At 37.9% G+C, this 27595-nt stretch overlaps 1 protein-coding gene across 1 annotated transcript in view; it reads left to right on the top strand.

The window, feature by feature from the left end:
* Positions 1-27361, top strand: part of LOC115755583 (putative nuclease HARBI1) — a 32118-nt gene extending 4757 nt beyond the window's left edge. The window contains exons 2-5 of the mRNA XM_048284802.1: positions 20762-20941; positions 25962-26187; positions 26263-26585; positions 26926-27361. Coding sequence (XP_048140759.1) covers positions 20762-20941; positions 25962-26187; positions 26263-26585; positions 26926-27039 — 843 coding nt within the window. The 3' untranslated portion in view covers positions 27040-27361. The remainder of the gene's footprint in view (positions 1-20761; positions 20942-25961; positions 26188-26262; positions 26586-26925) is intronic.
* Positions 27362-27595: the final 234 nt, after the last annotated feature.

Raw genomic sequence — 27595 nt, 5'->3', positions numbered from 1 at the left:
GCACAACAATCATTCGATTTCCTTATTTTACATCCAGAACTCTTGAATGGGATGACACGGTCATTTTGGTTCCTTATTGTTCATTCACATTCTGATTAGCAAGTTTTGATGCCCGCACAAGGCCTTAATGATGTAAATAGCGAGTATCTCGATATATGGTGGATTGCAAAAACCGTATTCGAATTCCTTTAAGTATTAACATGATAGAGCTCAGGATTCGTAATTATTAGCACCTTTTGAAAGTTTTAGGACTCAATTGCACTTTCGTGACGGCTCAATTGTCTACATCAATCATTTTTTATGTTTGCTCTGGGCATAGGGTCAGAGGTGGAAAATACAATGACTAGGAATACTCTCTGTGAGTTTCATGGGCATATCTGTGAGAATTTCTTGATTCATTTGTGAATTCCTCAAATGTTGAAGTTGGCTTGCTGTTGGGATTAAGTGTCCACCTACTTGTTTTAAGAAATAATGGATTGTGAATATCCAAACAGATTGTTGAAAACTTTCTTTTACAATGTTTCTCCTTTCTCTTTCATGCTTCAATCTGTTCTCTTAAATGTTGTTGTTGCGAATGAAATCTGTGCTATTTGAAATTTCGATCCAGATACTTTTGTTGTTCGTATTATTTCCTTAATTTTAAGTGTAATGTGGTCAGCATTTGTTGTTGCCCAGAACAACATCAATATATGCACTAATATGTCCTTGGATAGGAGTATTGCTAAAACAAAGGGCTGTGTCTCTAGCTTAGTTGGCTAACTCGGTATTTTCTTTTTAGGCAAAAGAAGCAAATCCGCTTACAGCAGTCACAAGGACTAACTGCCAATGTGCAGCGTGCTGAGGAGCTAATTGTGACCACAAGTTCTTTTGGACAAGCTGCAATTTGGTGAAAGACTGATTGGTGCGTGGGGGAAAAATTAGCTAAAAGTGTATGTTCTTGCGTCTCATCTTTACGAGTGACACAAGGTGTGCTCCTTCTCCTCATCTTTTTACACAAGAGACATTTGGTTACAGCCGTTTTGACTTTTGTCCAAAGCAGGCATTTCGAAGTTCGATGTTCTCAAATGAGTCTTATATTTATTTTCCTTTTTACGCCCTTTCATTTGAACAGCCATTTCCATAAAGTAATGATCCATCCGGTTTAGTCCTTTACCTTGTCTTTGCCAAAAGTGCATCTGGAGTATTGCATGCTGATAATCTTTCTATCTATTAAGTTTTTAGATCCTTTAACTTTGGGTTCATCGATTACCAACCCAAACTAATTTGGGATAAATGTGATGTTGATGTTGATGTCCTCACTTGAATTAATGTGGACACTTGTGACTCTCCTCCCTATCTCTAGAAGGGAGTTTGCTGAATGGTGTTTATGGTTATTGGCTCGTGCTGCATTGTGCGACGCTTGGAAGTCATGACCCTTCATGAAGTTATAATAGAAATTGGTTTTTTGAAGTCCTCATTAACTAATTTTCATCCAGAAATTCCGTTCTCTATTCAATTGTTGTGACATGTTAATATGTTGTATTTTGCGAACTTTATGACACAGTTCTCCCGACATGCTGCTGTGAAGCTACTGTGTGCACATATGCACTTGACTATGCATGCTGAGAGAGAGAAATTAATGTCTGATTGAAGTTGTTATAATATCAAACATGCATGACCAAGTTATTGATCAGACCTTAAATATGGAGTTGTAAGAGCTAGCACAACAGCATGGCCACTCAAGGATGATTGCTCTTGTTGAAGGTCCTGTTTTAGCAGTCGATGCATTCATCATTGTCTGAATCAGACAAACGAGCAGGACATACTGCCTACATTCATAGCTTGCAACCCCTAAACTCAGAAAGAAGTCTAAAAACTAAATAGTTAATGCATTTATCATTGGTCTAAGCCTCCTCCAGGTAATCGAGCAGGACATACTTCGCCTACATTCGGGTAGCTGGTAATCGCCCTAATGACTGCAGACCTGGAAAAAAAAAATATAAAACTAAATAGTGGTTCATCAGATTTATTAGAGACCTTTAGCATAGACATGGATGTTGACACACCAAATTGTGCTAAATGTGAATATACTGCAAAAACTAGTGTCCCCCCCACAAAAGAAAACTCTTTCCCAAGACCTCATATCTGAACAAACAAATCCAAGGGCTCAGGCATTCATTTATCAAAAGATTTTGTATCATTTAACCCATTAGAAGTAATAACAAAGGGCAGAGCAGCAAACTAAGCACGTCACCATATCAAATCAATGTGTGGCACGTAGGCATCCTTGGAATTATCATGCATATACTTAAGCCAGAATAGAAATAGAAAAGAACTAACCATTCGATATTCTGGGTTAGCACAAGCAGAATATTCGATTTTTCTCGCATTTCTTCGTCTTTATTTCTCCTTTCCTCTTCTTCTTTTTCTTTTTTTTTTCTTTTTTTTTTCTTGACATTTCTTCCTCTGTTTTTCTCAGTTTCAACCTCAAGCGTTTTACTAACTCTCTTGGAACCATCAGCCAGAAATTATTAGGGAAAATGGCATTCCACGGGAAAAGAATCCTTGCTGACCTGCAAGTAGATGAGCAACCAAGAGTAAGACCCGATCACGTTAATCTCCTAAACAGTTGGTTCAAAAAGCAGCGTGAAAAAACTGACAGCTTTCCTCTCCTAGTTCTCATTGCTAGTCGAAATGATGCACAAACCACATTTGGAATAGCTAGAACTGCTTTCTTGTTGAAAGGAAATGCCCTCATCTTCCGTACTTTCGTTTTCCGACTCCAGCGCTTTCAGCTGGCTTTAACATATCGGTCAAGAGCTGTTGGGTCGTTCACAGAGCCTGCTTCCTGTTGGCTTGACCTTTCTTTGTTGCTGCAGGTGGCTTTGATATCTTCACAGCAGCATTTCACCATAAGCAACACCGAGATTATACATGGCATTTTTTTAATTCCTACGTAAGTAACGAGTAACAAAAAAATGAGGCACAAATCTACAGCATTTCTATCAGTTTTGTTGTTGTTGTTTTTTTTTTTTGTTTCTAAATTAAAGAAAAGAAATCATTTGGTTGAGCCTTCATAGATCTCCAAGAAGAATATAAAGATAACACTAATGAACGTGGAAGAATTCCAAATAATATGAGATGTGTACGGAAGATATTTCATTTGATGAAAGTTAGTGAAGCTTGGGAAATTTCAAATTTCCTTAAATTTGGCCTCATGATTTAGTAAAATTTTCTTATGAACTCATAATTTAGGTAGCATTGCTTTTGACATCAATGCCACTTTGCATACTCTAATTCTCAATATACCACTTTGCATCCTCCCAAAAACCTTCGCAGCCAAAAATATTGCACTGTCCTTCCCTCTTCAACAACAACCCTCCTCCTTCCTAATCCTAATGTCTGTAGTTTCTTCCACCCAACATCACCCCCGCCTTCGATCACTCGGGTGCTCCCAAGTGATGGAGCCCAACTCTCTCTCTCTCTCTCTCTCTCTGTATTTTCTGTATTGCTCTCTTTAAGCTCAATGCCGCGTTGAGTTCCACCCCACCTAGTGGAAGCATCACCACCAAATCTGAAGAGACACCTTCAAATCAGGTCGTTTTAATCTTGTTCCCAAATTCCTCAAACGTCGATGTTTTGAACTGAACATGCGCTAGAATATGAGTCATTGCCCCACAAGATCATCATTTTAAAGAGAAGGTACGCTATAAACAGGCCACGACGCAGGCCTTGGCCATGCTCATCCGCCTAAACTGACAAATCGGGTTTTAAACGACTATTACAGACTGAATTATAATGAAATGTACTTTTGGGTAAGTGGTACGAGTTGAAAGGTTTTGACTAGTATTAACCTCACTTTTAAGGTAGGGTAGGAACAAAAAAAAAATGCAAAACCACAAGAAAGCAAAAGCAAAGAGTATTCTTTGTGTGAAAGATCTTTGGGTGCATAGTTTTGGGCAAATCAAAAAATTGAACGAAGCGGTCAGAAACTTAAAAGGCGAAATGAGTTTCAAGCAATACAATTCGAAGAGGAACTTTCAAGGTAAAGACGTAGTATGTTTTCAAGTAATTTACTAGAGTCATTTATGATGTTGAAAGGTTTTGGTTAGTCGTTTGAAAATTTAGGAGTTGGTGTCACTGGGAGTAAAGTTTATGAGTTTTGGTGGGATAAGCCCTTAATTTTTTTTAATGTCCAACATAGCGTTTTAGCCTATGTTAAGTATATTATGCTATCCACGTTCTTTCTCACATAATGAAAGAAGAGGCTTCACCCCACAAATTCAAATATCGAACAAAATCCGTCCTAAACGCGGAAATGTCCGATTTTGTTCTTAATAAAAACATAGTCAATCCAGAACATGGTTGAAACGATGACTTTAGGGTCACTTCTATGGCCAATTGCCAAAAAACATGAAAGGAAAAAACAAAAGAAGAAGAAAAAGATATTTTCTCTGAACACCCGTTAACCTTTTAAAGAAATTTTGTATTTTGAAATCTGGACTATTTCATTTTTCTTGGCACAAAGTTTCCTTCTTAATTATAGCGTACAAATACTTGCCGGACATTAAAAAGGAAAAAAATTTGAGTATGACAAAAAGAATTACGAGAACCACATGAACAAAAGACACTACGGAAATTTTTAATTTGATCATTCAAGTAATTGTCCAAGTGCTCTTTAACAAATTCTTTTTTGGGTTAATATTATGAAAAACCTCGAACCGATATAATTGTGACGAATTTACCTCGAATTATTTTTTTTTACCACGAAAAATCTCAAATTTATATACCTATAATAAATTTATCCCAGATTATTTTTTTAACCACGTAAAATCTCAAACCGGTACATCATGTGATAAATTTGCCCTCAAACTAATTTTTTGATTGCCAAAAACTCCAAATTGTTAGACCCGTGACAAATTTACTCTCCATTAGTTTCCGTTAAATTGGGTTAATACCTAAAAAAATCCTAAATTGATATACTTATGGAAAATAGTAGGTAAAAATCTTAAATTGATACACCCGTCAACTATAACGTGTCGTCTAACTCAGCAATTTGAAGGTAAAATTTAATGAAACTAACGAACGGTAAATTTGTTATAAGTGTATCGGGTTGAGTTAAATCTATAACGGATGTACCAGTTTGAGATTTTTCGTAGTAAAAAAATAGTTTGGGGTAAATTTATCACAAGTGTATCGGTTTGGGATTTTTTGTGATATTAATCCTTCTTTGTTATGGGCATAAGACACCTCAAGTGCCGGTATTTGTGTATGGCGCTCACTCGGTGAGCTTTGCCGAAAATCTTACGTGGTGTCTACGTGGGAGGATCTTAGTCAATAATAAAAGAAGCCAAAAATTAATAAAAAAATCCACATAATATTAAAAAATAAAAATGAGCTGAAAATCAACTTTTGTTCCCTTTTTTAGCTTTTAAGTTTTTTTAAAATTTAACTGACTTTTCTTTTAAAAAAAATAGCCATATGGACTTATTTTTAAAAAAAAATTGCCACATGTACTACCTTTTATAAAAAAAAATCCATGTAATATTTAAAAATTAATAAAAAAAATGCCACATGGATTATTTGGCAGGAATTGGCACTTAAGTGATGGTTTTTTCTTCGATTTGACACTTAAATGAGCCGGCGAAAAATATTGGCACCAAATTGAGCAACGTGCACAAATATTGACACTTGAGGTGTTCTTCTACCCTTTTTTATGTCTCCACTTCTGCAAGATGTATTTTCTTGGGAGGACTAGACAAGGGGTGGGTGGATGAGAGAAAGAGAGAGGAAGTTTGGGGGTGCAATGTCACCAGAAGATGGTTCATTTGTAGCTGTCGATTTGACTAGTGTCGTACGTTATCCATTAAAAAATTATTTTATCTTTTGGCAAGGATAGTTTTGTCTCTTGTTTCTTCCACCGTTCTACATATTGAAGGCATCCACATCATACGTTTCAAAATCATAGGCAAGACGAATCATTACTCCCCCATTTCAATACGCCACCATCATACCTGTTGGGAAATTTAACAAATGGGATAAACAACTAAATCAGATATTGAGGTGTAGTAATACTTTCTTTTAAGGATTTATCTGCCCTACAACATTGCTAATGATTTCTGGTAAATATCCTCAATGATACAACAAAGTCTCAATGAGAATAATAGATAGCAATATTGATATTTCTCTAGGGTCTCTCAAGAAAAACAATTGAAAACAAAGGTTGTGTTGAAAGAACAAAAATAGGAAGAAGTAAAGTTGAATAGAAAGGTTTAGTAATTTATAGAGAAATCATTTGAAGAGACACAACCTTTCAACGTTTAAGAAGTTATGTCCGAACAGACACAACCTTTCGAAGGTTAAGAAATTATGTTCGAAGAGATAGTACCAAATCGGAGAAAACAAAGTTCATTTAAGTGCCAATGACGAGAGATTCCGACCAAAAATTATACATCGTATTTATAATTAAAATTTTTTGGTGACATGAGATTTATAAGTAAAACATTTTAGTGACATGGCATTTATAATTAAAAAATCTAGTCCACGTGGCAAATTGTTATAAAAATAGTCTACGTGGTAATCTTTTTAAAAAAAATCAGTCCACTTGGACTATTAAACTTGAAAATAATCTAATTTTTTAGTGAATTTAAAAAGAAGCTAAAAAAAAAAAATGGAAAAAAAGTTTCAAAAAAGGGGGGCTTGCAAAAGCCCTTGCCTAAGATCAGCAGGGATCGTCGGGCATTGACCAAGGCTCGGTAACCCTCGCCGACCATCCCCTACACATCGCCAGGCATTTCCAACAATGGTGGAGCACTAGTCGTTGCTTTTAGGTTCTTCACATGGTACTTTAGGCAAGATGACCAGGTGTTAGGACCCTTGATCATAGAGGATGGCTGCAATAGAGGAGGCAATGGTGGAGATAGCGATGACAAGCCAAATGGTGTCTATATGTATGGGACAAATTTTGTGAAGACCATTTGATAGGAGGGGAGTAGGATCCTTTCTGTGTACCCTCGCTAGATAGGCTAGACCATTCCCTATATGCCTCGGATAGTAGCTCATGTTACGAATATGGCTAGAGTATGAACTTGTTGTTTTTCGAAGTATTAATGAACGAAGTATTATTATTATTATTATTATTATTATTATTATTATTATTATTATTATTGTGAAATTCTTCCGCTTGTACTAATAAACTGAAACCATTTTATAATGGAAACACGATTTAATGCGGTCAGACAGTCACAGTTAGGTTGATAAAAAAAAAAGGAAACAATAAATTGTAGAGGGAGAAGTGTATTTTGGTCTATTGATTGAAAATAAGAGTGCCTTGGCCAAAATGGAGATGTAAATGAGAATGCTTATTTTTGTGATTTAAATTAACTGTTCCTTTGGTCATAATTAAAAAGGAATTGTAATGGCAATCAACCTTAATTTTGTTATCATACAAAAAAGTTCAATAGAATTCCAAGTCTTCTTCGCTGAAGCATTAATTAGGTGGAAAATTGCGGGAAATTTTTTTCAAAAAGTAAAAAAGATAAAACAAATTCAAATGAAAACTCTAACTTGGTATATTTTGCGATGTCCTCTGAATATTTGATAATAGACTTGATGAAGTAATTTTAGAAAACTTGTGCTTTAAGTCACGAACCTATTCTTCTGTCTAATGTCACAACATCGTTTCATCTCCAATGATGACTTTATATATCGTAGAATTAATTATTATTAGTCCCTACATGTTACAAGATGGGTATTTCCATTTTATAAATTCATGTTAAGTGGTGGACGGAAAGAAGAAATGGGTTCCTTAAACAAAGTCAAATCGAGGAAGAGGTTCATGCTGTTAGTCCTGATTCTAAACAGTATCCTATTGCTGTGGAGAAGGGATCACCTGTACCCAATTCCTTTGAGGCATTAAACTCTTCGGAGGAATAGCCTGTTGTTGAATCTTATGCTGGTCATGAGATTTTTCAAGGGGTACTGGGAGATTAATCTTGCCCATATCCGATTCAAGATGTTACCTTCAGTACTAATCAAAGTTTATGAAAAATCCTAGGGCAGCTGCACTTGCCGGTAGCAAAAATCTTAAGGCTGTAATATCTCAAGCCAGAAGGCATGGGAAGTCCTGGATGAGATCTAGTCTAGAGCTTTGGTTCCTTCTCTGGGTAACTTATCGTGACTGATATCCTAACAAAGAATGTTATGAGGCCTAAATTGGTCTCGCAAGCAGATAAAAAACAAAACAAACAGTCCTGGAAAATGAAGCGTGTTGTGTTTAATAGAAGTGAAAGTTAGTGGTCCCAATGTGGCAGATTTTGTTGAGCTGAATAGGGAAGTGTATGTTCCTGTCTCCTTAGGTCTCGAGGGAACACCGATGCGAGCCTATAGAACAGATGGTGTTCAAATAAGGTGGTACCAGAATAGTTTCTGCTTCGACTGCGTCGGATTCAACCGCCCCGAATCCTACCGTGTTGGGAAAGTTTTAGGCTGTGTTTGATCGTCCGTATAAAACACGGGATAAGATATGTTTTATCATATCCCGTGTTTGGTAGGTGTCCCGGATAGTATAATGTCGGATATAGAGGGGATATAACCCGGATAAAAAAATCCGAGGGGAGAGGGTAGGACAAGGTCGGATAGGATTTCTCTTATCCGTCATATAAAAGTTAACTTTTAAAATGATGACAACTTTCTTATCTCATTTATTTCTATTTTCATTTTATTTTTTTTTTCTAAAGAGGTTTGAAAATCTAATAAAATGTGTATATTTTCAATTTTTTTTGTGTATGAGAACGTTATTTTTATAGTAATAAGATCGGAATATTTCATGAGCATCACGTAGGGGCATATATGTCCTTTATATTAATATACAGTTTTTATCAAATGCAGGATAGGATAGGAACAAGACATGGCAAACTCTCGTTGCGAAGTCGCCATTCTATTGCCCTTTGAATTTGAGGACTGCAGGTATATGCACCGTTCATCTGTAGAGGAAAAAGCATAGCCTTTATTTTCCACAGTCATTCTATTGCGAAGTCTTTATTTTTTGCAAAGTCATTACCGGATAATCGTAATTTTCTCAAAACCGTTGAGATCGGACAACTATGGTTAAAAGTTGAGATATCTGACGATTTGGACATTCAATTTCGTCAAATTAGGTACCAAAGGAAAGCTTTCGTAGAGCATGATCCAAAAGTACCCTTTGATCGAAATTTCGATAAGGTCGACTTTTGGATGAACTGTCACGCCCCGAACCCTACGAGCACGCCAACACCCCGCACGGGCCGTAAATTATAAACTTCCCAAGGATCCAACGGCAACGAACTTAAGCCTAAAATGAGAAGCACATGCGGAAGCGAGAACTATACTCCATGCAGGCGAATGAAATACAATGACTCAGGATGAAAAAGGGGGATTTAAAACTTACTCCATACATTTCTTAAAAACGTCAAATTGACTTCAAAAGTTACTACTTGATAATTCTCAAAATACAACTTCTCTTAATAAAACAAGGGAGATGAAGTTTAACCTTCCAGAGCTATACGGCGAACACAACCCCAAATATAAAAACACAGCTCTCTAAGACTACAAAAAGAAGTACAGTCAGGTAAGGTTAACGGTTCATCTACTTCAAAAAGGGCATCTTCAAAAGCCAATCCATGGCGGTCATGGGACTTCATCATTTAGGACCTAAAAATTGTTATCCCACGACGGGGTGAGAATAAATCTCAGCAAGTTATTCCTAAACCTAGACCAGGCCAGTAGTACCTCCAGACAATTCCTAAAACATGTAATTCTACTCAAAGGGACAATTGCTCAACAAGCAAAACGACAAAAGCACACTACAAACATAAGATAGAAGTTCGTAATTCAAGTCATACTTTACAGTTTTAAGGTCGAGCTTCGTACTTGGACATTTCACAAATCACAGGATCATAAAGGGTGTTTCCTATCACATATCTCAATCACATACCAATCATTGATATCAGATTGCCAAGTGCCCGCGTCATAACGCTTTAGGCCATTTTAAGCATTAAGACTCGCGTAATCACGCATCAAGTCGTTATAAATATTAAGACTCGCGTAACCACGCATCAAGTCGTTATAAATATTAAGACTCGCATAACCACGCATCAAGTCGTTATAAATATTAAGACTCGCGTAAACACGCATCAAGTCGTTATAAATATTAAGACTCGCGTAAACACGCATCAAGTCGTTATAAATATTAAGACTCGCGTAAACACGCATCAAGTCGTTATCTCGCGTTTAACGCCTCAAGATAAATTCCATTCCCCGCGTATCACGCTTCAGGGTATTATGTGATCTCATATATATAATCAATTCGCTCGCTTGGCCAAACTTGAATTCAAGGTCAATCATGACCTAAACAACACAAGCCATGCCAATTAACCATAGCACTTGCTCGAGCAAACATGAATTGCACAATCACAAAGGACATCTCATGGTTCGTCCACTATGCCCCAAACACATCAATTCATTCATGTTCCACATCATAATGTCAAACATACTAGGAGCAATTTATCAATTCAGTCAATCGATCATTTCAATCCCTCATGACTGAATACAAGGTACTTAGCTAATTAATTCCAAATGCTCAATTCACATTGGCAAACCATAGCTAAACATAATAACGATAAGTAATCAATCCACAAGGCACCTCAAGACCAAACACATATAGGGCAAACAAGTTAATTTAGCCACGCCCATGCATCCTCGGCGGTATCCACCTACTGATTTCTACATCCAGACCTACTCTCAGAAAAACTGACATTTTTATAATCTCTTTTTGAGCAATCCAAACTCACAATCATGTTCCTCATGATCTTACGGTCATGTGGGAGAAAACGGAGCTCAATTCGGACTCCAGACGACCTCGAACGAGCCATTTCAATTTCGACGCGCGTTGAAAAACGGGATTAACGGGTCTCTCGGGTTTCACACATTCTTCATACAAAACTACTCTAAAATCCTACCAATCCAATTCTAAACCATCCATTAGTAACCTAAAGTCCTAGACTAAGTTTAAGAGTAACTTACCACAAGATTGAAGCTTGAAAAACCAACCAAGGGGCGGCAAGACTTCACGACCAGATCTGGAACAGATTTGAGGGCTGATTCAGTCCAAGGAAAACGCTTGAAGTCAGCCACTTAAATCCTCTTAATCCACTCCAAACTTCTTCCACAAGTTGTATAACATACTAAGCGAGGTATATGGAGTTTCTTACCTTGAAACCACTCAAGAAACTCCTTAGAATAGCCCTACAAGTCCACAATTCCAGTGAAGGGCAGCAGCTGTTTTGGCTTGGCTTTGCGGGCTCTCAACGGCTCGCGGACGGCGGTTCAAGGCTCACGGTGCTCTTGCGGAGGAGGGTGGTCGATGGTGGTGGTGGCGAGGCATCCCGGTGACCAACGGACAAGGTAACAAGAAGGAGATGGTGGTGAGAAAGGGAGAGGGAGAGTGAAAATGAGCTCTTGCTTCTCAAAAGCTTGTTCCCAAAGCCAAGAGAAAGAATGAGAGATTGAGGTGATGGGTTGTCTTAGACTAGGCTTTTGACTTGAGGGGGGGGCTTAGTAGACTAGGTGGTTGAGGGTTTTAAGGAGAGTTGTCTAGGAGTCACATCAATAATTCAAACTTTTGGCTTCTTGCAAATAACAACAAGAGAGGCAATCTTGTAAATCCAACTCAAGTCTAAAGACTACTTTGCCTTTAATCTAACTTGAGGAATGAGCTTTAATCCAACGGTAAAAGAGAAATTTCTAATTCCATCTATATCTCACTTTTCTAATCATTTTGGGACGAACCGTAAACTTAATTGACTTTGGTGAGGCGACGTCCAAAATATTCATATTGTGATCCTTAAAAGTCCAATGCCCAAGTTCGAAGTCCAAATTAATGGCTAATCCCAATCGATTGCAACTCAGTTTATCTCAAACTAACGGGCGGCTCTTTAGGAGTTACGCGTATCGACCTTATGATTCGTATCATACACAAGCTATGGCGACCTTGGTTGTCATGTGATTGCGAGGGTCAATCATTAGTTCCGAAGGACGCGATCGTTAGGAAACGGTTTAGGAACGTTCACAAATTATACCGTGGTCAAACAGAATCACCCGCGATCCAATTATATAACGCTAGCAATTTGTTCCTTAGTCGTTCCCGGATCGGCCTACAATAGCTAAACCTTCCCTCGACAACCCTTATGGCCAAATTGTCGATCCATGGTCAAGTTCTTAGGTCTACGTACCCATTTCCCGCTTAGCCATTCCCCTTCGGTTAGTTAACTCAAGAGTGATAAATTCTGAGCGAGATTTACCGAAATACATCGATGACATTTCATTACTTCAAAAGGGTCGGATTTCAGAATGTCACATGAACTTTAATCAAACCCTAGTAGAACATTAGGTGTCTAGACTCAGCATGGAATTGGTGAATTGGTATCACTAAGCAGACAACAAAGGGAAGGACTCTGGCCTCACCGACCTCTTTGCTTGAGGTATCCAGCAGAATTTCCTTTCTAGGTATTTTCACGCATAGCAAAAACTCACAAAGATCAAAGGGAGTTTTGTCATCCTTTTTCAATTTTTGACCAACTTCAATATAGCACAAGCGGAAGTTACTAATTTCCATTGCACAGGCAAGGATAAAACGCGCTTACAACAAAGCCGTAGTAGTTATGCTAATTATGGGCTAAGGAAATTTGAAACAGATATTTCTTTGAAGGCAAAAGTACAGCAGGAATGCCAATATTTATGTATGACACTCACTTTAATACCAATATATTTTTTTATCACTTAAGTGCTAATTTTTTTTAAAAACGATGATTTCACTGCCAACTCCGGTGAGCATTACAGGAAAGCATACGTGGCATTTACGTGGCTCGCCGGAGCATCCAAATTAGCAAAAAAAAAATAAAAATCAATAAAAAAATCCACGTAATATTAAAAAAAGTAAAAATAAACTAATAAGCTAAAAATAAAAAAAAATTAAAAAAAAACTAACGTTTTAGCAGCAAGGGCCGAGAGCCCTCACCCCGGCCGCCCACTGCCGGTGATGGGTGGGGGAGTGCTCAGCAGGATTGCCGATCCCCGGTGACCCCCACCAAAGCCTCGTCCGGGGTCGGCGAGGCCCTATCGTGGCTAGCCGAGGCCTCGCAAACCCCACGGTGAGGCCAACCTCGGCTAGATCTAGGCTAGGTCGAGCCTCGCCATGGCTAGGCGAGGCTGGAATTGCTCAGCCACGACCACGCCTAGTGGTGACTGGATAATTTAGGGCTCGCCCAAATCCGGGCGAGGTCGGCCTCGCTATGGGGTCCGCGAGGCCTCGGCCACCACAACTGGGCCTCACCGACCCCCGGCAAGGTTGCGGTGGGGGTCACCGGGGATCGGCAACCCCGCCGGGCACTCTCCACCTATCGCCGGCCACCGCCGGCAATGGTGGGTGGCGACCGAAAGGGTTCACAACCCTTGCCACTGCAAATGCAAGCTTTTTTTTATTTTAAAGTTATTTGTTTGTTTACTTTTAACTTTTTTAAAAAAATTAACTTAATTTTTAGGTCCACGTGGCATCTATGTGGATTGAATTTCAAAAGAAAAATTGCCACGTGGATGCCATGTGGACAAACTTTTTTAAAAAAATTCCACATAATAGTAAGAAATTAGTAAAAAATGCCACGTATACTGTTTGGCCAGAATTAGCACTTAAGTAATCATTTTTTTGCCGAAATTGGCACTTAAGTGATTATTTTTCTCCGATTTGGTATTTAAGTAATCCAAAAAAAATATATTTTCACTAAAGTGAGCGCCGTATATAAATATTGGCACTCCTGCTATATTTTTGCCCTTCTTTGAAAAAGAAATGACTTTTCTTCTTTTTCCAAAGTCAACTGAAATTCACGACCCATAAGTCATCCTTCAACGATCTTTGAGAATTTGTCGTTTGCATGCTTGCACAAATTCACTGAAATGGTCACTTAATCAAACTACCTCAACATCCTCTTGCAGCAAATTTTGCCAACCGGAGATTGGCAGTCTGTAGCAACCCCGATTCCTAAGGCTTTCCCAAATTCTAGGTTGGAGTTGGCTATCACATCTAAAATGGAAATTAAAAACCAAGAGAATCATCACTAATCAATTGATTTAACCTAGGTCAATTGGACACATGGAATGTTTAAACAATTATAGACAACATAAACTACATAGGTAGTATATGCAAGGTGATTGGTCTAAGTGCGCTTACCAAAGGCTGAGTCCTGGGGTTCGGTTACATGGCAGACATAGCATTCCACAATGCCCTTACGGTACCAGAACTTACCGATCAAGTCGGAGTTCGCACTTATCCTGGATTTTCCTTAAAAGAGTTTCAAAATTGAAATTTTTGTCGATACACAATCAGGTTGGAAGATCACACATCCCTTTGCGCATTGGGTAACTCAATTGTGTGTAAATATGTATTTTGCAGATACGCTATGCAAAACATGACATCGAAAGAGACATTGAATAAGGCATGATCGAAATGACTTAGCAGTTGTAATCGAATTTGTAAATGCAATTTTTTGAAATCTGTGTGAAGTTACGTTTTGAAAAATTTATGAAATTTGCTTTTTCATGCAATTTCAGTACAAGCTAGCAGCATAATGACATAGTTTCCTTTTTTACGATTCTAAACGAAGTTTAATACGTCCTAACATTATGCAATTCGAAATTAAAATCAAGGGGGTGAGGACTTACATTCAAAGTGCAAGAACCTTGAAACCAAGAGAATTTCTAGGGAGTGTCGTAGGGACTGCAACTTTTATTTTTTCGCCCCTTCTTTCCCTCAAATGAGTAAAAATGATGGGGTATATAAGCATTTTGAGTCGCTTTAGGATGAGACACAGCTTCATTGAAGTAAGCTAGGTGCGCCTTGACTCGGGGCTTGCTCTCTCCGGGGATGTATATCTTCTCCGTCCGACGTCCGATTGTTGATTTTTGCATCTTCGGAATGCTCATGTTAAGAGCTTTTTTCAACGAGCCTAATATTATTAGGTGAAATTGTGAAATCACAAATCCAAACTGTCAACTTATATCGGGGCCTCAAACTTGGGTCTATGAACCACGGGTCATTCAATGAGATATCATCTTGAAAAATCACTATTTACCACAACTTGGGAGTCTAAAAAGTTTATTGCACTCCAAAATTTCTAGGTATGGTTTCAGACTTCGAGACCTTTCCTCATGTATCGAAAAGTTTGAGCCAAATTTGACCAGTAATTACTCCCTTAGTCCTCAACAACATTGCAGCCCGATTTTTATCGTGTTAGGATTCTGGTGATCCATAGTTTTGGGATTTGTAATCGGAATTGGGAAAGTCACAACATTCACAATACTACGAAAAATGGCCACCGGTGCAAACAGGTCAAAAGTTGACATGCAATCCGGACACAATGCATCATCGATGTTCTACTTCAGAAAAAGAATGCCTTTTGCCATCGTCAACAACTAGTCGCTTTTGACTTCAAAATTGGAAGGAAGCGCTGGCGATTGTTAATGGCATCATTCACATTCCATAAAGACATAAAAAAAAACAACTAATGGCATCCGTGCACTACTTAACCACAGACCCAAACCACTATTGTTAGGTTTGGAGAATGAATTTGTTCTCTCATAAAATGGTGTATGGAACAAGTACAAGGGAATCCTTTATATAGGCTCGGAGGAGGTGAAGAGTTTAGTACTATTCTTACGTGGGAATAAAGGGAAAGAAAAAAAGCCTATATGTTCTAATATATATATATATATATATATATATATATAATATATTTAATACCTCCTCAAACTCAAGGTGGGTCAACCAATGAGAACTTGGAAAGAAGACTAGCAAATCATTGTAATCTAAAAGATTTGCTGAAGAAGTTAGCAAGCTGGGCTGCAGAGGCTACAAAAGGAAGAAAAATGATGCTTGCTTGCAGCTGATGATGCGTGATGTGACAGTCAATGACGATGTGGTTGGTACTCTCATGAAAGACTGGATTTGTAGCAATGTGAATAGCACTATTGTTGTCATGATGAAGAGAAATAGGAACATAGGTGGCAACACAAGATCAGCAAGGAGACGACGAAGCTAAATAATCTCAATCATAGTGTTGGCTATAGCTCGGTACTCAGACTTAATAGAGGAGCGAGACACAACACTCCTTCTTGGCACGTTAAGAAATCAGAGAATCACCTAGGAAGACACAAAATCCTGTGATGGACTTATGGTCAATAACATACGCTGCATAATCAGCACCAGAGTAAGCATGAAGAGCAAGTGAAGAAGTCGATGAGAGAAAAATAGAGCGTGTCAAAGTACCACGAAGATATCACAGAATTTATACGCACAACAACATAATGAACTGTACAATGAGCCGTTACAAACTGATTGACAAGATGAGCAGCATATGCGATATCAAGATGAGTGATCATAAGATAGACAAGACTACCAACAAGAGTCATCCCCAGTAATAATCATATCATCAACATAGAGTAGTAAAATAGTACAACCAACACGAGAAGTGTGAAGGAACATAGCATGATTATTCTCACTTTGAACAAAACCAGCTAACCAATTAACATTTGTAAAACGTTCAAACCAAGCTTGAGAGCTTGTTTGAGATTATAAAGGGCTTGATGAAGATGAAAAACTTGACTAGGAGAATGAGCAAGACCAAGAGGTGGCTACATATAGAGTTCCTTTTGAAGGACTCGATATAGAAAAACATTCTTCACATCAAGCTGAAAGAGAGGCCAATTATGAACAGAGGCTACTGCAAGAAGAGTGCGAAGCATAAGCCATTTTGACAATAGGAGCAAAGGCCTCCTTATAATCAATCCCATCCTCTTGATCAAAATTACGTACGACAAGACGCGCTTTATAGAGGTCAATATTACCATCAGAGTAGGTCTTGATTTTGTAGATCCAGCGACAAGATATTAAGGACTTACATAATGAAAGAGGTACAAGATTCCATGTACCAATACATTCAAGAGCAAATAACTTCTCGGACATAGTGTCATGTCAATCGGCATGATGTATGACCATATGATAATGTGATAGTTCCTATAAAGTGTGGATAGCTACCAAACAAGAACCAAACTCATCAAAATAACTCGTTGCCGCCACATACCTAGCCATAGGACTTCGATCCCCATACAGGATTCCGCCGAGGAGACAAGGGGCGAGAATCGTCAAGAGGAGTTAGAGTAGCAGGTGAAGTAGACGAACAAGGAGGCCTAATAGAAGAATATAGTGACACTAGGTCAAGAAAAGAAGACACAAGAGGAGGATTATGATATGAATAAAGAGGAAAATTCATAAAAACAGATGGAGAGGACTATGAAGAAATATAAGAAGTGGAAAAGAACGGTAGGTGCTCAAAGAATTGAACACTATAAGAGATATGAATATGCCATAAAGAAGGATCATAACACCTGTAGGCTTTATGTTCTATGTTGTAGCCCAAGAAAGCACACCAAACTGACTTGGTGGATAGTTTGGTATGTAGATGAGGAGGAAGAAACACATAAAACATACAGCCATAAACACAAAGTTGATAATAAGTGGGTCGTTTAAAGAAAAGACATTGGTGAGGGTTGACTTTGGAGAGGACAATAGAAGAAAGCCGATTTATGAGATAGACAGTAGTACAGAGTGCTTTGGCCTAAAATTTAGGGAGAACAGAATTAAACAACGGGAGAGCACGAGTAGTATCTAAAATATGACAATGTTTTCACTCAGCAAGACCATTTTGAGCAAGGACACCAAGATATAACAATTGAGTTAAGGTTCCCCGAGAAGTTAAGAAAAAAATGAAAAACCATAAAGAGATACTTCCCACCCAATTCAGAACGAAAAACTTTAATAGTTTTAGAGAATTGAGTAAAGATCATGGCGGTAAAATTTTTATAGATAGAGAGAAATTCATCATGAGAACGCATGAAATAAACCCAAATATAATGAGAATAATCATCAATAAACAATACATAATACTTAAAACCATTTTGAGAGAGTAGGGAGGCGGGACTCCAAACATCTAGATGAACTAAATCAAAATAACTAGTTGAAACAAAAGAGCTAACAGGAAATGGAGGTGCAGATTGTTTAGCTAAATGATAACTAGTATAAGGACACATATCAATAAATGAAACATGCCAAAGTATACCCTATTAACACAAAAAGACAAACAAGATATAGATATATGACCCAAACACTAATGCCAACAATCAATATCAAAGATGGTGAGAATATGTTGAGGTGAGGGAAGCTAAAGATGATGCATCGTATACAATCCTCCATGTTTACTACACCTGCCAATTGTCTAGCCACTTGTACGATCCTATACAACATAAGAACCAACAGTAAATGTCACAATATAACCATATCACTAAGTTGCCAACAAATAAGAGATTAAGGGCTAAATTTGGTATATGCAACACATTAGGCACATAAAAGCTTCTAGGGATGGTAAGGTGGCCTTGCATAGTGGCGATAAGAGAGGATCTATTAGCTATAAAGAACCCTTATGGATTTTTTAGTGCAATCTGCTGAGTGAGATGATGAGCAGAGGTAGTCATGTGATGAACAACACTAGAGTCAAGAATACAGTAAGAATAATCACTTGAGGATTACGCAGTAGTTGCGGTAGCAACAAAGGAAGATGCACCAAAAAGACCAAGATGAAGCTGAACTAAACGGGGAAAAGTAGGCCTTAATAACAACAAGACGATCATCCGAAGGCAAGGATGAATTGGACGATCATTCGAAGGCAAGGATGAATTGGCACAGTCCGCTGATGGAGAAGTGATAGGTACAACCGAGTGCAAGGATATATTAGAAAGATCATGCAACTTCTAGAAACATTGATTGTCAAAATGTCCATTTTGTTTACAGTAGTTACAAAAAGGACGTGAGCTTCACCGAGTATAAGAACTTTGGGAACCGTATTGAGAATCATGCTAAGATAAGCTAGATTGGAAACTAGGACAAGAACCATGTTGAGAGGAGCCGGATTGGAAACTAGGCTGAAAACCACGTTAAGAGGAGCCAAACCGGAAACCCGGCTATGGAGTGGTCAATGCGGCATAGGAATTTAAAGGTGGAGGAGCACCAAGAATTCCTCATTTAGTTTTCTCGGCCTGAAGTTCTTTGATTGCATTAGAGAGAGATGGAGCAGGATCACGATAGAGAATCTAACCGCAAACTCCCTCAAAATCTCGTGAGAGTTTCATCAAGAATTCATAGAGACGATACTTATTCCGATCTTCATTCTTAGATGTAGCATATGTAGTGAAACCAACACACGTGTAACTACTTGGGTGGCACAATGAAGTTCTTGCATAAGCTGATAAATACAAGTGAAACTTGTCTTTGTAAACCTCTCAACAATCTAATCCCATAACTATTTCACACAAAAAATTTGAGAAAATTGGGGACGAAGATCGAGGCTAATTGAACCAAACAAGATTGCCCATGCTTTCCGATCAGCAACATGCCAAGCCCTAATTTCACATTCGCGTTGAGCAATCTAATCAGCACTAGGTTTGGGCTCAACAGTATCAAACAAAGATGTAGGACAAGAACAAGTACCATTAACATGCTCATATAAATCACGACAACCCCGAGCAGCCATTACCGAAGGTTTCCAAATAACATAATTAGAGCCATCCAACTTAACATCAATATGATCACTACTATCAGCCATGATTTTGAGATCAACAAATTAAAGCGGAAGTAAGAAAATGTATAGGTGACGAAGACAAAAGCTGAGGTCAATCACGAGATTGAGGCGAAAGATGAAGTAGACCAGATTGATCGAGATAAAGTCGAAGAAGATCTTACCACGATGAGGATGTCGGATGGATTGCAAAAGCAACGTGATGAAAATAGTGCTACACGATTGGCGCGGAACCACCATAATTGGGGATTGATGTACAATACTCATAAGAAGCAAACCCTAGCTTTGATACCATATTAGGTTTGGAGAATGAATTTGTTCTCTCATAAAATGGTGAATGGAACAATGTACGAGAGAAGTCTTTATATAGGCTTGGAAAATGTGAAGAGTTTAGTACTTCTCTTATGTTGGATAAAAGGGAAAGAAGAAAAGCCTATATGTTCTAATATATACAATATATTTGGCATAAGGACATTCCAAGTGCCAATATTTGTGTACAACACTTACTTTGGTGCTCATATTTATTTTGGGATCACTTAAGCATCAAATTGGAGAAAAAACGATCACTTTAGTGCCAACAATGAGAAATTCCGGCAGGTTGGCACTTAAATAATTGTCTTTTAAAAAAATTGGCACTTAAGTGATCCAAAAAACAATCACTTTAGTACCAAATCGAAGAAAAAATGATCACTTTAGTGTCAATTCTGGCGACATCACCGGAGTTGGCACTTAAATAATCGTTTTTAAAAAAAAATTAACACTTATGTGATTCAAAAAATAATTTGGCACTAAAGTGAGCATCGTACATAAATATTGGCACTTGAAGTGTTCTTTTGCCCAATATATCTAACACCTATAACATAAAACGCTGATGCTAGTGCTTCTTCTTCTCCTCTCTCTCATTCTTACATAAGCACATGCCTTGCAAATGGGGAATCTCTATGCATTGCTCTCGCACCGAACTAGTGAAGAGCAAAAGATCCACAACGCCGAAACCCCTAACACCGTCACTTCCTTTCGCGATCGCGAGTTCGAGTAATTGTTGGTTGAAGCTATGGTCACTGTAGTTGCGCAAGGACAAGCTCGGCGATCATTCAATCCAAGAGCAAGCTCTCACCGCTGCAATCATCCTCCAGTGCCACCGCCAGAATGGGAAATCTGCGCCTGTTGATCACTTCGCTCCAGAACACGAGCCTGAGCGATCCCAAGAAGCAGGGTTTGCTCAGGAGCTACAGCTTGCGGGCCAGGTCGGTCACTGATCCTCTGTTGCAGCCTCACCCGCTCATTAATCAGGTATTGTCATTGTCTTATTTGGGATCTATAGGAGTGATTCTTGAATTAGGTCATGTTCTATTTGAGGTTCTTGAGCTAGTTTGCTCTTTTTGTGCTCTGCTTTCGTTTGTACTTCGTGATGTCGAATTGGTCTGTAGTTATTTTGAGTTGTTCTTAGCTTGAAAAATGGAAAAGTTATCCATCGGCCTAAGAGAGAGTTTTGTTAGTTGGGGCTTCTTTGGGTTATTTGAGAAAGGATGGGCTACGCTAAATCAATAGTGGGAATTAGCAATCATCATTATCTCTGACAAAGGCTACATTAGGTAGTGATAATTTCTTGATCGACCAATCAAGGGTAAATTAGACTTGCCACTTGGAGTAAGTTTGACGGTTTTTACCGTAATATCCAACCTTCGATGGCTTGCCTTTTGTGAACATGGATCAAATAAGTAATTTTTTTTTTTTGTCATGATTAAGGTTACGAACATCTGGCTTAATGGGTCAATTTAACTCAGTAATTGTCTTAGATAAGGAAATCACACTATAGTAACTATCCTTTGATCCCGATTGAAGATATTTCTAGTTTACCCATGAATGCTGCCCTCCAACTATATGGAGTAGAAGGAAAGTAGAAAAGTCTCTTATATAGTTTCGATGATGCTTGAAGACATACAATGAACAACAAAATGGGAAAGCAAGAACCAGCCGAAAACGAAATATACAGTTATCTGTGGCTAGATGCTCAAATAATCATCTTCAGAAGATCAATGCTGCAACTTGTTCTCATGCTGGATGTGTGAATTCAGTGACAGCGTGAGAGCATGGGAATTAATCACTTGAAGTTAGTTTCACCGTGCATGATACTTTGGCTCAAATACAAAACCCCTATGTATCAGTTAAGTATCTAGTTGATTTGCTCCATGGATTTACTCTTTCTAATCGTAGATTAGCTCTTTATACTGAAAAGCACAGCCAGAACTGATAGTAAAGCGAGCAGCTTATGCTATTTTTGGGGCTTCGTTATTCAAGCACATTTGGGCTTCCTGAGAAGTATTTCTATTCGCATGTCGTAACAGTTGAAATATGACTTCACTTGTGTTGCCTCTTAAGAGCTTGCAGATAGTTGCACGATGATTATTTTCTAGCAAGATTTGGCATTGCTAAATCATTGGAATTGAGAAATTTTGATTTCTTTGATTAATCAATGAGAGTATTAATTGATTTATAACCTCAATAAATTTATTGCTCAAATAAAGCCTGTGAACTTCAGGGGATTATCTCTTGATGGCTCCTTGGCGACCATCCGTCCTTCCAAAAGCATGGGTAAGAGCTTCGAAAGAGGATGGAGAAGTGGAGTAAATTGCTCCGGCGGAAATTTCCTTGAGTAGGAGTTGAATTTGAAAGCTTCTTCTATTTAGGGGGATTCGGTATACTGCCGGAGTAGGCTCTTTATCTTTTCTAGGATATTTACGTTTAAACGGCATTTCAGGTGATCTTCTCTCCTTAATAGCCCATTCAGCTCGTTCAGTCACTTTCAATAAATGTGTGAACGTCTGGCACCCAGAAATTTGGAGCTAGTCAAAGAATTCAATGGGAAGTGCCTTTAGGAATATCTCCACGAGTTCATTCTCCGAAATTGGGGTTTGACCTGAGTGACCAAAAGCTCTCCGCCTTTGCGCATACATCTAAATAACCTCATTCTTCCCTTTACTTGTTCTGAGAAGATCCTCCTTAGTCGGGGCAGTTATTGCATTGAACTTATATAGGTGAAGAAATTCATCCGAAAACTCCTTCCAAATCGAAGTCTTTTATATCTAACTCAATGTACCAAGACAAAGATGCTCCCGCCAAACTTTCTTGGAGTATATTTGTCAATAAGGGAATGTTGTCAAAGTACTTAGCCATATTACGAAGATAGTATTTCAGATGCGCCTTTGGGGCAGCCTATTCCTTGATACTTCCTCACAAAGTTTTGTTCTTTATAACCCCCTGGGACTTCAATTTCCGCAAATGGAGCGATCCTATTGAAACGAGCTAGTTCATATCCCTAGCTGTTCAAATACTTCTCAATCCTAGCGAGTCGCTTCGACCATTCTTCCCCTTTTCGAGGTCGATCACTACAGGTGTGATCTTAGGAGGAATTTCTGCACTCGAGATTTGATTAGCACTCGGGTGTTAAAAGAGCTCGGTTGAGCCGTTGGATTAGGGTTCGGCACTACTGGATATAGCCCTTGTGAGGCGAGTAACATGGCTTTCATCTCAACTGCCAAAGTAGCTATTTGGCCCATCTGATTCTCCACATTAACCGTATGTTTACCCAAAATTACTTTGTTAATTTGATCTTTTTCTTTTCATGGTTCAAGTTTTGTAGATTTGGTGTTCTACATAATTTTAACAAAATCTGCACAAAATTCCAATTGGAACGATTTTATTCATCTGCCGATTTGAGGTAATGTCAGATCACGTAAGCATGTAATCCATAAATGATTATGGAACTATTTCAAATTTGGGATGGGAAAGCAATAACCAGTGAGAATAGGCTAGTGCAATGCGCTAATCTCTATGTTATCTTTAGCCATGCGGCTTTAGGAAAGCCTTCCCAAAGAAATTCTTAGAAAAAAAGGTATTTAGAGAGAGAAACTCTCAGGAAAACTTGTATTGTTTGTTGATACCCGGTTTTTTAACCAGTTTTTCTTTAAAAAATAATTTAAAATATATAAAAATTCATAAAATTTGAAAATTAGTTTTGGAAGCTTTGACCTAGCCTAAAGAACCAATTTTGAAAAAAAAATATTTTTTTGGTATTTTTTGCATTTTTTAATATTTTTCACATATTAGGAAAATATCCAAAAATTACAAAAAAAAATTTGTGGCCATAAAAATACGGATAAATAGTCAATAATTTTCTTTTAATTCCCTTTTCATTTTGGCCATTTAAAACTTGAAAATTTTTAATTTGTGATCACGCAAGTCATTTTGTTTTCTCTTTTCACATTTTCCAAGCCATGACATTTGCCTCTATCGCCTTGTATTGCATTTTAGTCCAATTATTTACAAAATTGTTCAATTTTGGCGAAAAGGACTTAATTGCACTTTTATTTTTCAATTTAGTCCCTAAATTCACTCTCAGACTCCGTTTATTTCATAGAAAAAATTTTCCCGAAAAATATTTTTTCTCAATTTCTAGTATTTGGAGGGCGGAAAATATACGACAAAAAAATATTTTCTAATTAATGAAAAAAAAACCTTTTAAAATTAAGGAAAATGATTTCCATCAAAAATGAAAATCGTCTCTCGCATTGCGCTTCTTCCTCTCTTCTCGTCTCCAGAGCTTCGTTTCCCCATCCATGGCTTCTTCGTCCGCTACAACCTTCTTCATTTGTCCCTATCAAAGCTCCTCCTCCTCCATGGCTACCTCGCGCTTTTATTCTAGATAGCAGAGTAGAGAGGGTGTTCATCGTTCTCACTTTCAGTCAAATTCCAAATCTAGGTCGGTTTCTACTTCCTCATCTTTAGCTGTGTTTGTGGATTATCATGGTATGGATTGACTGTCGTCGTTCTTGGGGCTAAGGTGGAATCAATTCAGTGCATCCTTTCCTCAAATCTCTCATGAAGTTCGATGAATAATGTGATTTCATGCAATCCAGAGTAGGAGTAAGAGCTGCTCTTCTTTGTTCAATCACGAAAAATCTATGAAGCACAAGTGTTTGTGCTTATTCCTTACTAGGCAAGAGTATAGTGTTCTAGACTTTTTTGATGAGGTTTCGAGATTTGGTTTTGAATCGTTTACGTTCATAAAAGTAAATTACGACAAAATGGAGGAAAGTTGTGAGACGTGATACTTACAATTTTCGCACTGTGGCCAAGATAATAGACATTAAAATTAGACTTCTCTAAATTAGCAAATAGGTAGAGACAAGGTAAAAGGGAGCTCATTCTCTGTCTAAAATGTCATCTCCCACTTCTCTGGCTTTTATTCGTATTTGTATCTCAATGCTTCATTTCTTGTTTGGTTTTGTGTGGCTGCTTTTCACTGCTTGTGGAGAGAATTTGATAGTTGGGTTCTCTATTGTTACCATAATTCGATCGGCAGTCTTTTCACTTTGTATATAAGACGCAGGTGTTGGGTCTCAGACTGTGCTAATTTTTTGGATAAGTTTTTAGGTTACTTAAGCCTTTTGGGAGTGACGAAATATGTAAGATTGATTGGTTATTCACTGCCAGTGGTTGTTATTGTTTGCCGAATCTTTTAATTAAGAAATTGTAGAAGTGTTTCTTATCTCTATGAATGTTGTTCATACTTGTTCTTAATGTGCCGCTCTAGAAAAGTTTGCGAAACAATTTTCTCAGTTTGAAGTATAATTGTGACTTGGCAATCACATTTCTATTGATGTTGTTAGAAGCTAATAGTAACATGGAATTTACAATTTACTGTGTAGATGGATAATTATAAAATCCAAGTGGCGATAGCGGCGGCCACTAGAGCGATTCTGACTGTTATCATAGTAGTTATGGATAATGATGATAATTTTGAGAACTAGATACCGAGAGAGTCTCGTGTGAATCGAGAACATGATAGGGAAATATATATATATATATATATATATATATATAATGGATGACCGATTACTTTTTAGAACTCTACAAAACACTTAGTGCGAGAAACTTGTTGCGGTCTACAGTATATGTTTCTATCAAGGATCAACTTCTAGTTTTTTGCCATATCATTGGACATAATGTGAGGTTTAGAGTCATTGAGGGGAGATTCCATAGGTTGAAGAGATTGTGCACAGATATTTCAAAACCGTCTTGTAGGCAATCTTGAAATTGTACACATATGTTGTGAAAGAACCAAGTTATTCGACTCCTCTAGAGATAAGTAACAGTAGAAGGTTTTATCCATATTTTAAGGTATGAAATTTGGAATGAAAATCTATGTATTTTGCTTGAAAATTTTCATCAGTATTTGGTTGATAACTACATTGATTATCTTAGGATTGTGTCGGAGCAATAGATGGAACTCAAGTACGTGCATCAATTCCTCTGGAAATTCAAGGAAGATTTTGTGGTCGAAAGGAAGGAACAATACATAATGTATTAGCTGCTGTTACATTTGACTTGAGATTTTCTTATATATTAGATGGCTGGGAGGGAACCGCACATGATTCATGTGTTTTAGCTGATGCACTTTCAAAGCCGAATGGATTGAAAGTTCCTAGAGGTAAGAAAATGGAGTTCAACATGATGGTTGAATTGAGCTTAGTATGTTCTTGATAAGGTTATTTATATCTTGTAGGAAAGTATTATCTTGCCGATGTTGGCTATGGAATCCAAAGTAGGTTCATCTCTCCCTATCACGGTGCTAAATACCATTTGAAGGAGTTCGGTGATCGCCCACCTAAAAATGAGAAAGAATTATTCAATCTACGTCATTCATCTCTAAGAATGACTGTTGAAAGAGCGTTTAGGGTGTCAAAGAAGCATTTTTTAGCATTGGATTCTAAACCTTTTTGGTCTTTCGAAACACAAGTTGATGTTGTCCTGGCATGTTGTATCATTCACAATTTTATCATGGGATTTGATCCTAATGACCCTATCATGGAAGAGATGAATAGCCAAATGGGGGAAAAGTACATTAGAAGTGTCATAACTTGTGTACGGTGTTCACTTGAGTGCCACAACTTTCAAAACATTCATTTAAGTGCCATTACTTTCAAAAGTCGCTTACTTAAGTGCTACATCAGAGTAAAATCGTTCACTTGAGTGCTACAGTAACTTTTCCGGTGTGCCACGTCAGCTTTCCGGCGTACCACGTCAGCTTTCCGGCATCCACGTCAGCATGGCACTCAAGTGAACAATTTTGAAAGTTATGGCACTTAAGTAAACGTTTTGAAAGTTATGGCACTCAAGTGAATGCCGTACAAAAGTTATGGCACTTCTAGTGTACTTTTCCCGCCAAATGGAATCTCAAAGAGAAAATCCAAGAGTCCAACTTACTCAAAGAGAGGAAAAGGAGGAAAATAGAATATGGGCATCAAAAAGGGATAGGTTGCGCATGCAATGTGTGGATTAGTTATCAAAGGATTAGAATAAGCCAGTAGTTTTTTCTTTTGTTTCTTTTTAGTGCTTCATTTAGAACATGTGTTCTTTCTTTTCTTTTCTTTTTTATTGTAAGTACTTTGAGAATGATTGTAGTATGGATACTATTGGACCAATTCTCTCTTTCGTTTTCATATTTGTAATTCTTTCTCTTATTAACGTTGCTTCAAGAATCTATATATGCTAATATTGAGTCCAGAATGTGGGTGAATGTGTTGCCTCTATTGCTAATATTTTGATTAATGGAGTCTGTTTGTAGGCAGTTTTTAGTTACTTGGTTTGAATGTACATGGAAAGATAGTTATATAGCTCCCGACCAATGTTCAGTCATTTGGTCGATCTTTTAGTCCGTAAATGGCAGACAATATGTTGTGAAATTTTACTCTCTTGTTGAATGTTTTGGTTGGTTTTTACTCCAGTGTTGCTAAATTTTCAATTTCTCTTAACATGATACACTCTGGATTAGGAATTTGGATAGGTCTGTTCTTGCTTGCTTTTGATGGGTACGGGTGAGTACCTTCACAGCTCAT

Source organism: Rhodamnia argentea, chromosome 9, assembly GCF_020921035.1.
Source record: "Rhodamnia argentea isolate NSW1041297 chromosome 9, ASM2092103v1, whole genome shotgun sequence".
NCBI lineage: Eukaryota > Viridiplantae > Streptophyta > Magnoliopsida > Myrtales > Myrtaceae > Rhodamnia > Rhodamnia argentea.
Note: the sequence above shows the minus strand (reverse complement) of the source record. Positions and strands in the feature narration are given on the sequence as shown.